Source organism: Amblyomma mixtum, chromosome 8, assembly GCF_055824585.1.
Source record: "Amblyomma mixtum isolate Tamu chromosome 8, ASM5582458v1, whole genome shotgun sequence".
NCBI classification, from domain to species: Eukaryota; Metazoa; Arthropoda; class Arachnida; order Ixodida; family Ixodidae; genus Amblyomma; species Amblyomma mixtum.
In genome coordinates, this window is record NC_143019.1 from 13,061,712 (window position 1) to 13,073,878 (window position 12,167).

General features: G+C 46.1%; 1 protein-coding gene across 3 annotated transcripts; it reads left to right on the forward strand.

Moving 5' to 3' along the window:
• The first annotated feature begins 419 nt into the window (after positions 1–419).
• Positions 420–11,520, forward strand: LOC149331381 (alpha-(1,6)-fucosyltransferase-like). 3 transcript variants are annotated; one of them, XM_089556504.1, is made up of 8 exons: positions 420–690; positions 1,127–1,239; positions 1,469–1,663; positions 5,500–5,552; positions 5,622–5,793; positions 6,789–7,562; positions 9,277–9,427; positions 10,974–11,520. In XM_089556504.1, the coding sequence occupies exons 2-8, from the start codon at positions 1,220–1,222 to the stop codon at positions 11,274–11,276; spliced, it is 1,668 nt and encodes a 555-aa protein (XP_089412630.1). In that variant the 5' UTR covers positions 420–690; positions 1,127–1,219; the 3' UTR covers positions 11,277–11,520. The 3 variants fall into 3 exon arrangements, with proteins under 3 accessions (XP_089412630.1, XP_089412631.1, XP_089412632.1); XM_089556505.1 differs by having other exon boundaries at positions 5,625–5,793; XM_089556506.1 differs by lacking the exon at positions 1,127–1,239.
• The last annotated feature ends 647 nt before the right edge of the window (positions 11,521–12,167 follow it).

Here is a 12,167-nt window from a genome sequence, read left to right on the forward strand (position 1 = left end):
TCCTTGCATTAAAAAGTTGTGCGCGTCCTCTTTTTTTATGGTTGCCAGATAATATATTGGTACTCGACAACTTTAGGACTAGTTTTTACGGAGTTACAAACTTGCACAAAATTGTAAACCACAGAAGTCTTCTGGCAGCCGATGAGCACGAGAGCATCATCTGGTCCAAGTTCTTGAATTGAGTACTTGGTTGCGGCCTGTAGAGAGTAAAACAATAAATCACGTTAATCACAGTATGTTCGTGTCAGCTGTTTGTGACAAAGAGTAGTTTGAACGCCGATTAATTTATTAGACTGTAGCAGATGACTCGACACATTACTGATCGTCAGAGATGTTCACAGAACTCGTAGTGTTGCACAGTTAGTTTTTTATTCTAATTTGAACCATAAACTGGATTCAACTTGGATTGTTCTGGATTCTTGCTCGAGCAATGGGGGGTGATCAGATTCTCACGACGATGAGGTGTTGATCAAGACAGCTGGCCGTTTCAGCCACGGCGGCAGTAAGGAACTTGGCTGCAGATACGCGCGCCGGCCTCGAAGCATGCTTCCGCGCGCAGCATGGCCGCTCATTCCACGGGGCCCGCGGAGACCAGCGTGCTGAAATGTATCGAAGACGGCTAGACAGCAGCCTACCACATCGAAGCAAATTGCAAAGGAGGCACTGAAGCCATCGCCCACGGAAAGCCATGTGAGTGGGAAAAATAATTTATGAACCTCCTGCGCTATCGCGTGACGTGTATACGACAGCGAGAGCTAAGTGTGTCGCTACGCAATCGTCCACGTAAAGTGGTCGCGAAGTGAACGCGGGCATGAAAAGGGGGGTGGCGCGTCCGCTGCTTCTCTCGGCCGACCCTCGTACTACTTTCGTATCGAAACGACGCTCGGTCGACAGTTTATGTTACAACCGCCACGAAAGCAAACGAAACGGCGTTGTGTTTGTATATATGCGAAACTCTGCCGATCCTACGGCTACGATCATTGCCACTGTGTATAGCTGAAGTACAGCACAGTGGCTCCTCACCCCTGTACTGTACTTCATGTTCGATTTTGTGTAGGCTTCTGCATATGTTGTTGCCTCAGCGTGCATTCAAGTGCCCGTTTTCGCTTGTGCTTGCGCTCTTCAGAGGCTATCCGAACGGTCCGTGGCCTAACCGTGGTTCACAAAACTACAATCCACCGACGGCGAGGAGAGCTCGAGCGCCAGGCCGAGGGTGAGGATGACGGCGAAGGCACTAAGGTGAGGGTTCGAGGGCCGAGCGAGTCGTGACGTCACTTCGTCTAACGCGAGCGTGACGGTCACCTGTCATACGAGAACAATTGTTTCTCGAAATAATGAAGTTCATAAGGGAACAGTTGTTTCTCGAAATAATGAAGTTGATTCAGCTACGTGAACGCTGAATTCATATGCCAGCCTGTCGTTTGCTAGCTGTGCATCCAGCATGGCAAAGTAAAATGACTCTTTACAGGGCCATGGGCTTGGGCAAGCTGATTGCCTGCGTGCTCGTCATGTGGCTGCTGGTCGTGCTGATGATCAGCGGACCACTGTTCCACAGCAGTGAGCCGGACGAGCAGGTGCTGGCACGGCTCACACGGGCTGTGGGGGAGCTCGAGTCACTCAAACAGCAGAACGAGGAGCTGCGATCTTTGCTCAATTCCATCAAGTGAGTGGTTAACCCACCAGCGAAAATGTTATTATTATTTACATGTACTATCGGGGACAAAAGTGGTATAGTCCATGTGGTGGGAGGCGGAGCAATGGAAAACTGCATTGCAGCGCCATCTACCGGCAGCATCTGGGATCGAGACAGCCAATGTGTGACCTTCATTATCAGCAGGCCTGTCGCTTGGCTCGTTTCAATGTTTCTTGCTTTAGCTTGCCAAAATGCGCAGTTTTCCGTTGCCCCGGCTCCCGCCGCGTGAAGTATACAACTTTTGTCCCCGATAGTACATGTAAAGACAGGTTGATGCCCGTGTGTGGCAGTGACTACTCATTAGTGCTCTGGGGAAAAATTGGCACAAGAACGGTTGACATAACACATCGAAACGCTGCTATGTCTTGTGACAGACTGTATATATGCAACATTCACATGAAGTATATGCCTGTAATGTAATAGTTAATGGGCAATAAACAGTAAGTAATCATACTCAGAGTAAATGGAAAGTAAACAATACACACTATAAACGGACATTTAACAAGCAACAGTCATAGTCAAAGACACATGAAGGCGATACACAGATACAAAATGTAATGGTTGTGAGATAACCTTTATACAGCTTTGATTGCAATGATTTATCAGGAGGATGTGATTGGTGTTGTCTTAATGTTTGCTGAGACTGCTTCAGGGCTGGTACAAGGCTAGATTTGCATTTTCGCTTAGCAACTACAATATTGTAGCTGCTAAAGGGGTAAAAAAAGATCAGAGTTTTTCAGCTGCAGAGTTTTGTGGCACACAGTGTTCAAGACAGGAAAGAAGGATATCGTTTTTATTTAGTGGTGGCTTTTCATTGCACTTGCTTACGTCCCTTTGAAATGTGAATTAAGCATTAAGCAGACAGGTAAGTGGCTCTCTGCGAAGGATAATGAAGCAGGTGCGAAACTGTGCATAGTAAAGCCCATCTTGGTTGAACGAAAGACTTGTGGACAGCAAGAGCATCATGTTGAAGCGATTTTACGCTATCTTTACACTACACTGGACACACATGTCATGTGCACAACTTTATTATTCTCATGAAACAAGCAGAACCTACATGTGAAGTATGCGTAGCTGTGGTCATAGTAAACCACAAAACTTTAGGAACTAAAGAAAAAGCATTTCGCACGATTTTAGGCTACACCTCTTTTTGACCACAGCTTGATTCTTGGAGAAAATTCATTTGTAGGTTCTTGAGATGTGTTGAAGTTCTTAAAAAGAAAGCAAATGCTTCAAATTCAAGTAATGAATTCCTTTGACGAAAAATCAAATTTAACACTGTTTCGTGCATGCTCTCTATAGCCCCGTATATATATTTTTTTCAAGTTTATTCAGTAACGCATACAATAAGAGTGAATGCAATAAAATCAGTTCAGAAGGAGGCCCCATTGTACACGTCGGGTGCCATAGTACGTCTGCTGCATAAAACACGACACATAGCAACTTAAGTGTCCGCAGTTGTTTCGCACTGCAACACGACGTAAAAAGGCTCTAAGCATGATTGTGCCTGACTGTATGTATTGTAGCCAGTTTGGGGAGCAGCCTTTGGAGCATATGTGCACCAGAGAGACTGACAATCCATAATGGGTTACCTCCTAGTGACATGTTTAAAGAATGCTGATGGTTCGAACCCATTGAAATGCCAGCCTGCCTTTCTAGTGGCATTCACTTATGACCTTTCTTCTGCATTGGTTCAGATGAGACGCGTGATTTATAGTTTCTCCCACGCTTTCCAGGTAGAATGTGTGCCCATTTCCAAATACAGTCAACCTTTGGTAATTCAAGCTCAGAGGGGACTCAAATTTTTTTTTTTCATTTATGCTGAGTTCGAGTAATGGAGAGCTTTCAAATTTTTAAAAAACTTGTACTGGACCAGGGCATCATTACACTGGTAGATCTAATTAAGTGATCTCAATGAGATTCTGCTATGTTACCAGTTGCTTTCAAATATACATTAAATCATACACAATTAATTGAGTTCTCATGCTTACAAGAATATTGAGGAGACAGTTGACGGGCAGAGCACCAGGTTGTGTATGAGTTTAGTAGTAGCCCAAATCATTTTTTTTTTTTGGCACACCACGGTGGCATGTTATTGGCATTCGGCAAAATGCAGGTGCATCGTAAGTGTTCTGGTATTGTTGTCATGGCCTTTGCTGCACTTTCAATAGAGGTGCTTGCCTGTAGGGGCAAGCTCCTACAGATGCTGTACCTGTATGTGCTGGTGCTGTACACATGCTCGCCTGGTACCTGAAACCCCATTGCCATCTCACTTTGGTCTTGTCCTTTGTATAACACATTCACACACACACACGCACACACAAAAAAAAAAAACTGAAGAGCAGCAGAAGACTGAAGACAAAGTGACAGACACAAACAGCATGAGTGCTTCTGTTGTACTTCAGTTTTTTTTTTCATGAGCTGTGCACTTTCATGAACACAGTCACTTTTCATGAACACACAGGCAATGTAAATGCACTTTTGTTACCCGCTAGCAAGACCTACCAGAGCGTACTTGATTTGTGTCACTGCACATGTCATTGTGTGCGTCACACACTTCTGTTCTGTGACAGCACATTTCTTAAATAGTGCAAAGAACTTTGGTTTATCGTACTCTTATGTCAGCACCTTGGGTGTCACTCGTGAGAAACTTGCTCAGATCTCTGCATAGGGATCAATGAGTTCTTAGAGTTGGTTAGGTTTTTGAGTTTGGTCTTTTTCCTGACATAATTGCATCTAGATGGGGGCCTTTACCCCAACAGCTGCAAGGAGGGAAAAAAGATTTTGAGAAGGAAGTAGTCTCAACAATTGGATAGCTTTCCACCCAGCATGCCCCCTTAGGTAAACACTTGCAGAGAAGCAAGTTTCAGCTTGAATACCATTGCCAAGCACAGGTGCAAACAATAAGATGAGGAACATTTAATTTACACTCAAGGACCAAATTTACTTGTATTCCTGCATAGAATGTGAAAAAGCGTGAAGTGGATCATGCTTCCAGAGGAGTACAACTTGGAAAAAAAAAGACAGAGTAGTCTTCTCACTTGACACTAGCTGGGTAGTAATTCTTGACTGCATGCTAATAATGTGTTCCTCTCAATATCATTCTTGCCTTGACCTGTACATTGAAACAAAGCTCTAGGCAAGGATATTATATTGCTCGGGTTGTAAATTTGGTTGCCTGATGAAGTCACTAACCTGCCCACTTTTATCTCGTGTTCAAGTTTGTATTTGCAATAGACTCGAATTTGTACCTCGGGTGGTTGAAATTAATTCGAAGTTCTCCGTTACGATGCACTTCTTAATCCGTAGTGTTGCCTTGGTGCATAAAACCCATCATCTGATATGTACACATCGCTAATGCCCTCAATGTTCGCTTCGGCATAACCACCCTTATTGTATCCCAGTCATAAATCTAGCCCAGGGCCTCGAAAATGCTCGTTTAGTGCACTATAATATTAGCAAAGGAATAATTGAAAACAGTATTGTCCCACGTGCACCCACATGGTTGCAAAAAAATAAACTAGGCACCATTTTCACGTGCTTGCAGTTGAGGAAAAACTTATCCTAATCTCGGACTTGCCATCACTGCCAAACTAAGGCACTCGCTATACTACCTCAGCTAACTAAGGAAGCTAGAACGGGGAGAGACGGAATCCCTCAACAACTCAAAGTGGAAGTGACGTTATACCATCTCACGTGCTGATGTGACTAAGAGGCTTTTTACTTTGGATGTATCCTGAATGGTTTGGGTCTGAGGCCTGTGTGCTTTTTCACTGCTGCCTCTCATGTGCTGGTTTCTCTCACAGGGAGCCCAGCAAAAAGGAAGAACCCAGCAGCGCAAGGCAACAGCAGCACACAGGTAGGTGCTGAATTTTGGGAAGATATGTGCAACTGTGAGGACTACTTCCTTTCTCTCTCTCCTTCCTAGCAGGGTGTGAGCCAAGCGAGGAGTACGAGGTCCGCCGTCGGCGTGCGGCGAATGGGGTCCAGGAACTTTGGTTCTACGCTCGGGCACAGCTCAAGAAGCTGCTGCCCAACCTCAAGAAAGAGGACCAGGCAAACTTGCAACGCATTATCGACGACCTGGCTGTACACCGCCGGTGCGTTCCCGTCTTTTCATGCCTGCAGAAACGTGTGCGCCTCAGGGTGACTTGTGCAACAGTAGCCGGAATGGAGCCGGGATGCGTTATTGGAAAGTTAATTTGAAATAAGGAGGGGAGGGGGGGGGGGGAACAAAAGATGTTGAAATGAGGAATAACACAAACACGGCATGCACTCTCACTTACCTGTGCTGACTGCAAGAGTTAGTTCTTGCCTGTACACTGTCATTTATACCAGCTGCCTTGCAAAACTTTGTCCTTTGTTTAACTGTACACCAGTGCTTTATCAAAAGATGTAAGCAGGAACCGTGTCATTGGCCACTCTGTGTGCTGTGTGTGGAGTGGCTGACACTAATTATGCTCGAGAAGCGAGCCAGGTGCACTGCCCATACGCTGTACATCTACATGTTGTTGAATTGTGAGTTCATTTTTTTTGGAAGCTTGTTCTTTAATATGGCCTTGCATCTGTCATACCTATACTGCGGCAAAAGGCTCATTGCATATCTAGTAGTAATTGTTACCTGGTTGGACATTCGAACACTTGCAGAATCTCTCTGGTAACAAAGTTTTCATGTCGATCTAAGAGGGATGAAAAGATTGGAGGGGACACTTAAAGGGGTCCAGACACCTAACCTTTAGGTGCATGTTTTCTTCTTTGTAACGATGTGTAAGGCATTATTATACATGGGTTACCACGTGGTATTCTCCTGCGACCGCTGAATAATTTATAATCGAATTTCTTTCTCTTGCTGTTTTGGTTTCAACAGCTGAACGATGACTATGGTGTCAAAGTGTGGTTATAGGTTATGTGCGACATGAAGAAACTGCAGTATAATTGGTGCCTCTACATTCATTGTTTTACAACCGTAGCTTTCAGTGGGCTGTGTTTCGACGTGGGGAATATGTTAGTAGTGGCGCCACTGCGCTGAAATTAGAGCAGTTCAATTGCGGCCAGAAGCAGACCTCCTCCTTATTGGGATTCTTTCTTTGATCAGCACAATCCTGCTGGACTTGGAAGAGATGCGACGAGCAGATGGCTACGACTCGTGGCGGCAGACCGAGTCGCGGGCCCTGACCGAGCTGGTGCGGTCGCGGCTCTCCAAGCTCCAGCACCCCGCCGACTGCAGCAAGGCGCCCAAGCTGGTGTGCAGCCTCAACAAGGGGTGCGGCTACGGCTGCCAGGTGCACCACGCCACCTACTGCCTCATCACTGCCTACGCCACCCAGCGCACGCTGGTGCTCCACTCCAAGGGCTGGCGCTACTCCTCCGCCGGCTGGGAGACAGTCTTCCAGCCCGTCAGCAACAGCTGCACGCAAGTCGGCAACCAGCGTGGGGTTCCGTGGTCGGCCAACATAGCCGGCGCCCCTGTGGTCGAGCTGCCAATCATCGACAATGTGCAGCCGCGACCGGCCTTCCTGCCACTCGCCGTGCCCGCTGAGCTGGCTTCGCGGTTGACTCGGCTGCACGGCCAGCCCGCCCTGTGGTGGGTGTCGCAGGTGCTGGGATTCCTCTTGCGGCCGCAGCCCAGCCTGCAACGGTACCTGGACCAGGCAGCTCGCGACATGGGCTTCCGGGGCCCCGTGGTGGGGGTGCATGTGCGGCGCACAGACAAAGTGGGCACCGAGGCCGACTTCCACAGCCTCGAGGAGTACATGGAGTATGTGCAAGACTTTTTCGAGCGGCTCACCCTCAAGGGTGGCCCGCCCCCGACGCGACGTGTTTACCTGGCCACCGATGACCCCAAGCTGCTGTCTGAGGCCAAGACCAAGTGAGTGGGGCTGGGAACAGTGAAAAAAAGAGCCGCCACCATTTGGAAGACGAAGTAACGAGCGTTAGCTGTTTGGTTTACTAGAATTGATATGAATGAGATGCGAGATGTGCTGTTTTCTAGTTTCTGCCACAGGTGGCGCTGTGATCTCAGGGTGGTAGCAGACCCCACGAAATCTGGAAACGTGATGAGTAGTTGCTGCCACAGATGGCGCTGTTATCTCAGGGTGGTAGCAGACCCCATGAAATCTGGAAACGTGATGAGTAGTTTCTGCCACAGGTGGCGCTGTGATCTCAGGGTGGTAGCAGACCCCACGAAATCTGGAAACGTGATGAGTAGCTTCTGCCACAGGTGGCGCTGTGATCTCAGGGTGGTAGCAGACCCCACGAAATCTGGAAACGTGATGAGTAGTTGCTGCCACCGATGGCGCTGTGATCTCAGGGTGGTAGCAGACCCACGAAATCTTGAAATGCGATGAGTAAGAGCTAACGCTCTTAAAATTTTTAGGCAGGCATGAAGATGGGAAGGAATGCAGTCTGGTTTAAAATCTGTACTCAATGACTATGATGTGTACCGGCCACCCCATATCCTTTTTGTTTTTTTTATGGCTGTGCGAATATTCAGCTTTTCAAATTTAATGACAATGTTCCAAATGATGATAAAGCTTTTCAATGCCTGTCACTTTCATTCACAAATAGTGACAACTTTGAGTAATTATAAAGCAAACTATGGTTAACTCAAAGTGGTAAAAACATAATTGTCAAAGGGAACAGAAGTTTCAAGATAAGCGGGTACCAAAATTTGTGGTGTAGTTGTCTTCATTATGAAACTTTAAGGCTTCTATTCATTTCTGTGCATCGCAAATTGTAGTGCAGAATCCGAGCACATTTTGGACTTTTAGCGCAGCACGATCAGCAGCAGTTGATCCGAGTTGGCAGGCGCGCTGGTCATGTGACATAGACGAGCACGGTGGCGAGCTCAGCGGCAGTTGGCAGCTGCACTTGGTTTTGTGCAGACCTGTCTAGACAGCTCTGTGCATCAGGTTGGCAAGGATCAGGCTCAGCATATTCAGCAAGCAGCCATGACACAGGTGAAGAGGAATGCCTAGCAGAATTCACTTCAGTGCTATTGCATTCCCTGCATGTAATTTATGTGTCCCCTACATATATTTTTTTTTTCCGTGGTCTAGATTTGGAGGTGTCCAGATATTGCCCCTAAAGCTTTGATATAAGCACTAATAAACATGCAGCATGTATCGAAACTTTGCATGCAAAAATTTCAGCCTGAATATATTCAAGACATGTAAGGAATGAACACAATATAGGTGCTATGTTAAATGTTTGTCTCCGTTAGTAGTAAGATACGTCTCAGAGCAGCCACCAAGCCGGCAGCAGCAAGGTCTTGAACCATTTCACGGGTTAGCGAAATTAGGTGAGGTGAGGGTAACAGAGTGGATTCCAAGAGATGACAAGCGCAGCAGGGGGTGGCAGAAGGTTAGGTGGGCGGATGAGATTAGGAAGTTTTTGGGGATACGGTGACCGCAACTGACAAAGGACAGGGTTAATTGGAGAGACATGGGAGAGGCCTTTGCCCTGCAGTGGGCGTAGTCAGGCTGATGATGATGATGAGCTCTTTGTGGTGTGTAGCGTTCGTAGGTTTCTCAGCACAGGCTGAGTGAGAGAGTGTGTGTAATGTGTGCTGTCAAACCCTGCAGGTACCCCGATTACCACTTTTACGGGGACAGCCGCATAGCGAACACGGCTTCCCTCGGGCAGCGCTACAGTTCCGAGTCACTGCGGGGAGTCCTACTCGACATACACATGCTCTCCCGCTGCGACTACCTGGTCTGCACGTTCTCCTCCCAGGTAGGCTTCTTTGCGGTTCAACTGCTATTTCTCTAGTTGGCACTCGGAGAGGCACTGACCACTCACGCATGATGCCGATCTGTGTCTTGTCACGGGTACGCAAGCGCTGTTTTATATAATCCTCCCCTCTCCTTTCTCACTCCCTGTCTTCTCTCTTGTCTTTTTCATTTCTGCCGGCTGTAGCTCAGGTGCTTAAGGAGTTGCCGCAGCCAGCGCCCATCTTTAATTTTCGTTTTTGTTTATTGTTTTCATTTATTCTTTAGACATAAAACCACTGTTACCACCGCAGTGCTCGCCCAGTGACTCCATTTTCAGACTTCCATCCCACAGCGGAAATGGCTGCGGTAAATGTGCAGCATGACGCGGCGTTACGAGATGTTGCGAAGCTGTGGGACAGACATAGCAGTAATTAAATTACTAGCTTAAATACATTTTCTGATAATTTATAATTTCATGTGCAAGATTACCGCCTGCCACTGTTACTGCCCTTAAATGCCGAAATACTCCTGCACATAGCTACAGTCATCTAAGTGGTTTATATTTATAACAAGCTTGTCCGTGCACTAGTTTTCAAAACATAAGTTGTGGCCGTTTTCTTAGTGCTTGTTGGGAAGTTCCTGACTGAGATGTCAAGAACAAGCAGGAAATAGCAGACATTTTCAAAGGAAAAATATAGTAGTGATACAAAATGTTGCAATATTCACAAGAAAAACTTTGCTGAACAGCTTAAGCAGCGTACTTTTAAGGGGGGACATGGGTCTTAGAAAATTTTTTTTATTTACAGACCAAATGCAATGAAACTGCACAGCCTTATTCAGTTTTTTTCTGCTGATTTCAAATATGCAGTTTGTGTATTTCTAGGCCAATTAGTTCCTGAGATATTAATATATGTCATGCTATTGTCTGCTGAAACAATAGAAAAAAATGGGCTACCAGAAATTTAATTTTAATATGTGGGTAGATACTACAATGTGCGAGGAATGCAACGCTGGAAGCAGTTTTCAGTTTTTTGTCCATGTCGACAAATGGGCTTATAGTTAGTTTCATGTGTGTCGTGTGTTTTCTGGCACTGTATGTCTGGTTAACTCACTTGAAAACTAACTACTAAGCCCATTTGTCCACACAGACTCAAAAAAACTGAAAACTGCTTCCAGCGTTGCATTCCTCACACAGTGTAGCGTCTACCCACATATTAAAATTAAATTTCTGGTGGCCGATTTTTTTTCTGTTGTTTCAGCAGACAATGGCATGATATATATTAATATCTCAGAAACTAATTGGCCTAGAAATAAACAAATTGCATATTTGAAATCATCAGAAAAAACTGAATAAGTCTGTGCAGTTTCATTGTATTTGGTCTGTAAATAAAAAAAAATTCTCTAAGACCCATGTCCCCCCTTAAGCATTTTAACCTTTCTATAGGCTTTCGTATTGGTCCAGTTTACTCTTTTTTTTAGCTGAATAGTCCCAGATTATAAAAAGAAAGGAATGAGCCGTTATTAAGCAGACTGCACTTCACCTCGGGTGCCTGTATGGCTGCGTGCAGGTGTGCCGCTTGGCGTACGAGATGATGCAGTTGTCACACGTGGACGCTGCCGACCGCTTCCGTTCACTGGACGACATCTACTACTTTGGGGGCCAGAAGCCTCACAACCAGGTGGCCATATACAACCACACAGCCCGGTCAGCCAATGAGATTGACATGCGTGTCGGCGACACTCTTGGCATTGCGGGCAACCACTGGGACGGCTTCAGCAAGGGGGTCAACCGGCGCACAGGCCATTCGGGCCTATACCCGGCTTTTAAAGCCGTCGAGAAGGTGGACGTTGTGCCCTTTCCCGTGCAATGACACTCTACTTTTTACCTGTTTTTACACGTCTTTTTTTTTTTCTGTGTATATGTGTGTGCGAGTGAGTTGGAGGTGGTTTTTAGCCCTTGCTGTGGTGCGTCCCCCCAAGGCACCATTGGCAAACCAAAGGCATACAAAGGACTGCTGTGGGAAAGTGGGCGGCCCTTCTTACTTTAAGGTGTGTTTAGGTTTTTGGCAGATATTTTGTGCTTGGGAAGTAATAAAGTTTATGAATATTTGCTTATTGCACTTGTGTCCTGTGTGGTATTGTGAATGGCAAGATCGCAATTTCAGTTTGAAGCTTTGAATGTTTTTTTTTTTTTTCTGTGTATAACTTACTAGCAGTGAAACCAAACTTGATTGGGAGGTGATATGTCAACGCTGATATTTTTGCAGTGACTAGCTGCTGCAGGCCACAAGTATCCTTTTTTTTTATTTATTGCACTCTCCATGTTCAGGCACAGAATGCATGGTGTAGGGGCACAAGCACTATTTTGACAGGCAAGAAACCTCAAAAGAGGGAAGCTACCAGCCTATGCTGCCATTAGCACGCCGCTCATTCGGCTGCACGAAGCCGTGGCATGCAAGAAGTTCACAAGTGCAAGCCAAGCACAAGCTTCCAAGGTCAGTCTCGCTTCTTCGGAGCAGTGAGTCTGCCCACATTATGGTGGCGCCATCTGTTGATAAATATTGCAGCAAAGGGGTGCATCTGATTGGCAGTTGAAGTGGTTTTGATGTGTAAACGTTCAGTATGGCATGTCATTTTGAGCTCACCTATGGGACAGAAACGTGGAGGCTAACAAAGAGGGTTCAGCTTAAGTTAAGGACAACGCAGCGAGCTATGGAAAAAATGGTAGGTGTAACATTAAGAGATCGGAAGTGAGCGGAGTG

What these genes read in the sequence shown, in the direction of transcription:
- LOC149331381 (XM_089556504.1), top strand. Translation starts at nt 1,220, where the DNA reads ATGACGGCGAAGGCACTAAG. An exon ending in TCTTTGCTCAATTCCATCAA is followed by an intron (nt 1,664 to 5,499) that starts GTGAGTGGTTAA and finishes TTTCTCTCACAG; the next exon opens with GGAGCCCAGCAAAAAGGAAG. An exon ending in GACCTGGCTGTACACCGCCG is followed by an intron (nt 5,794 to 6,788) that starts GTGCGTTCCCGT and finishes TTCTTTGATCAG; the next exon opens with CACAATCCTGCTGGACTTGG.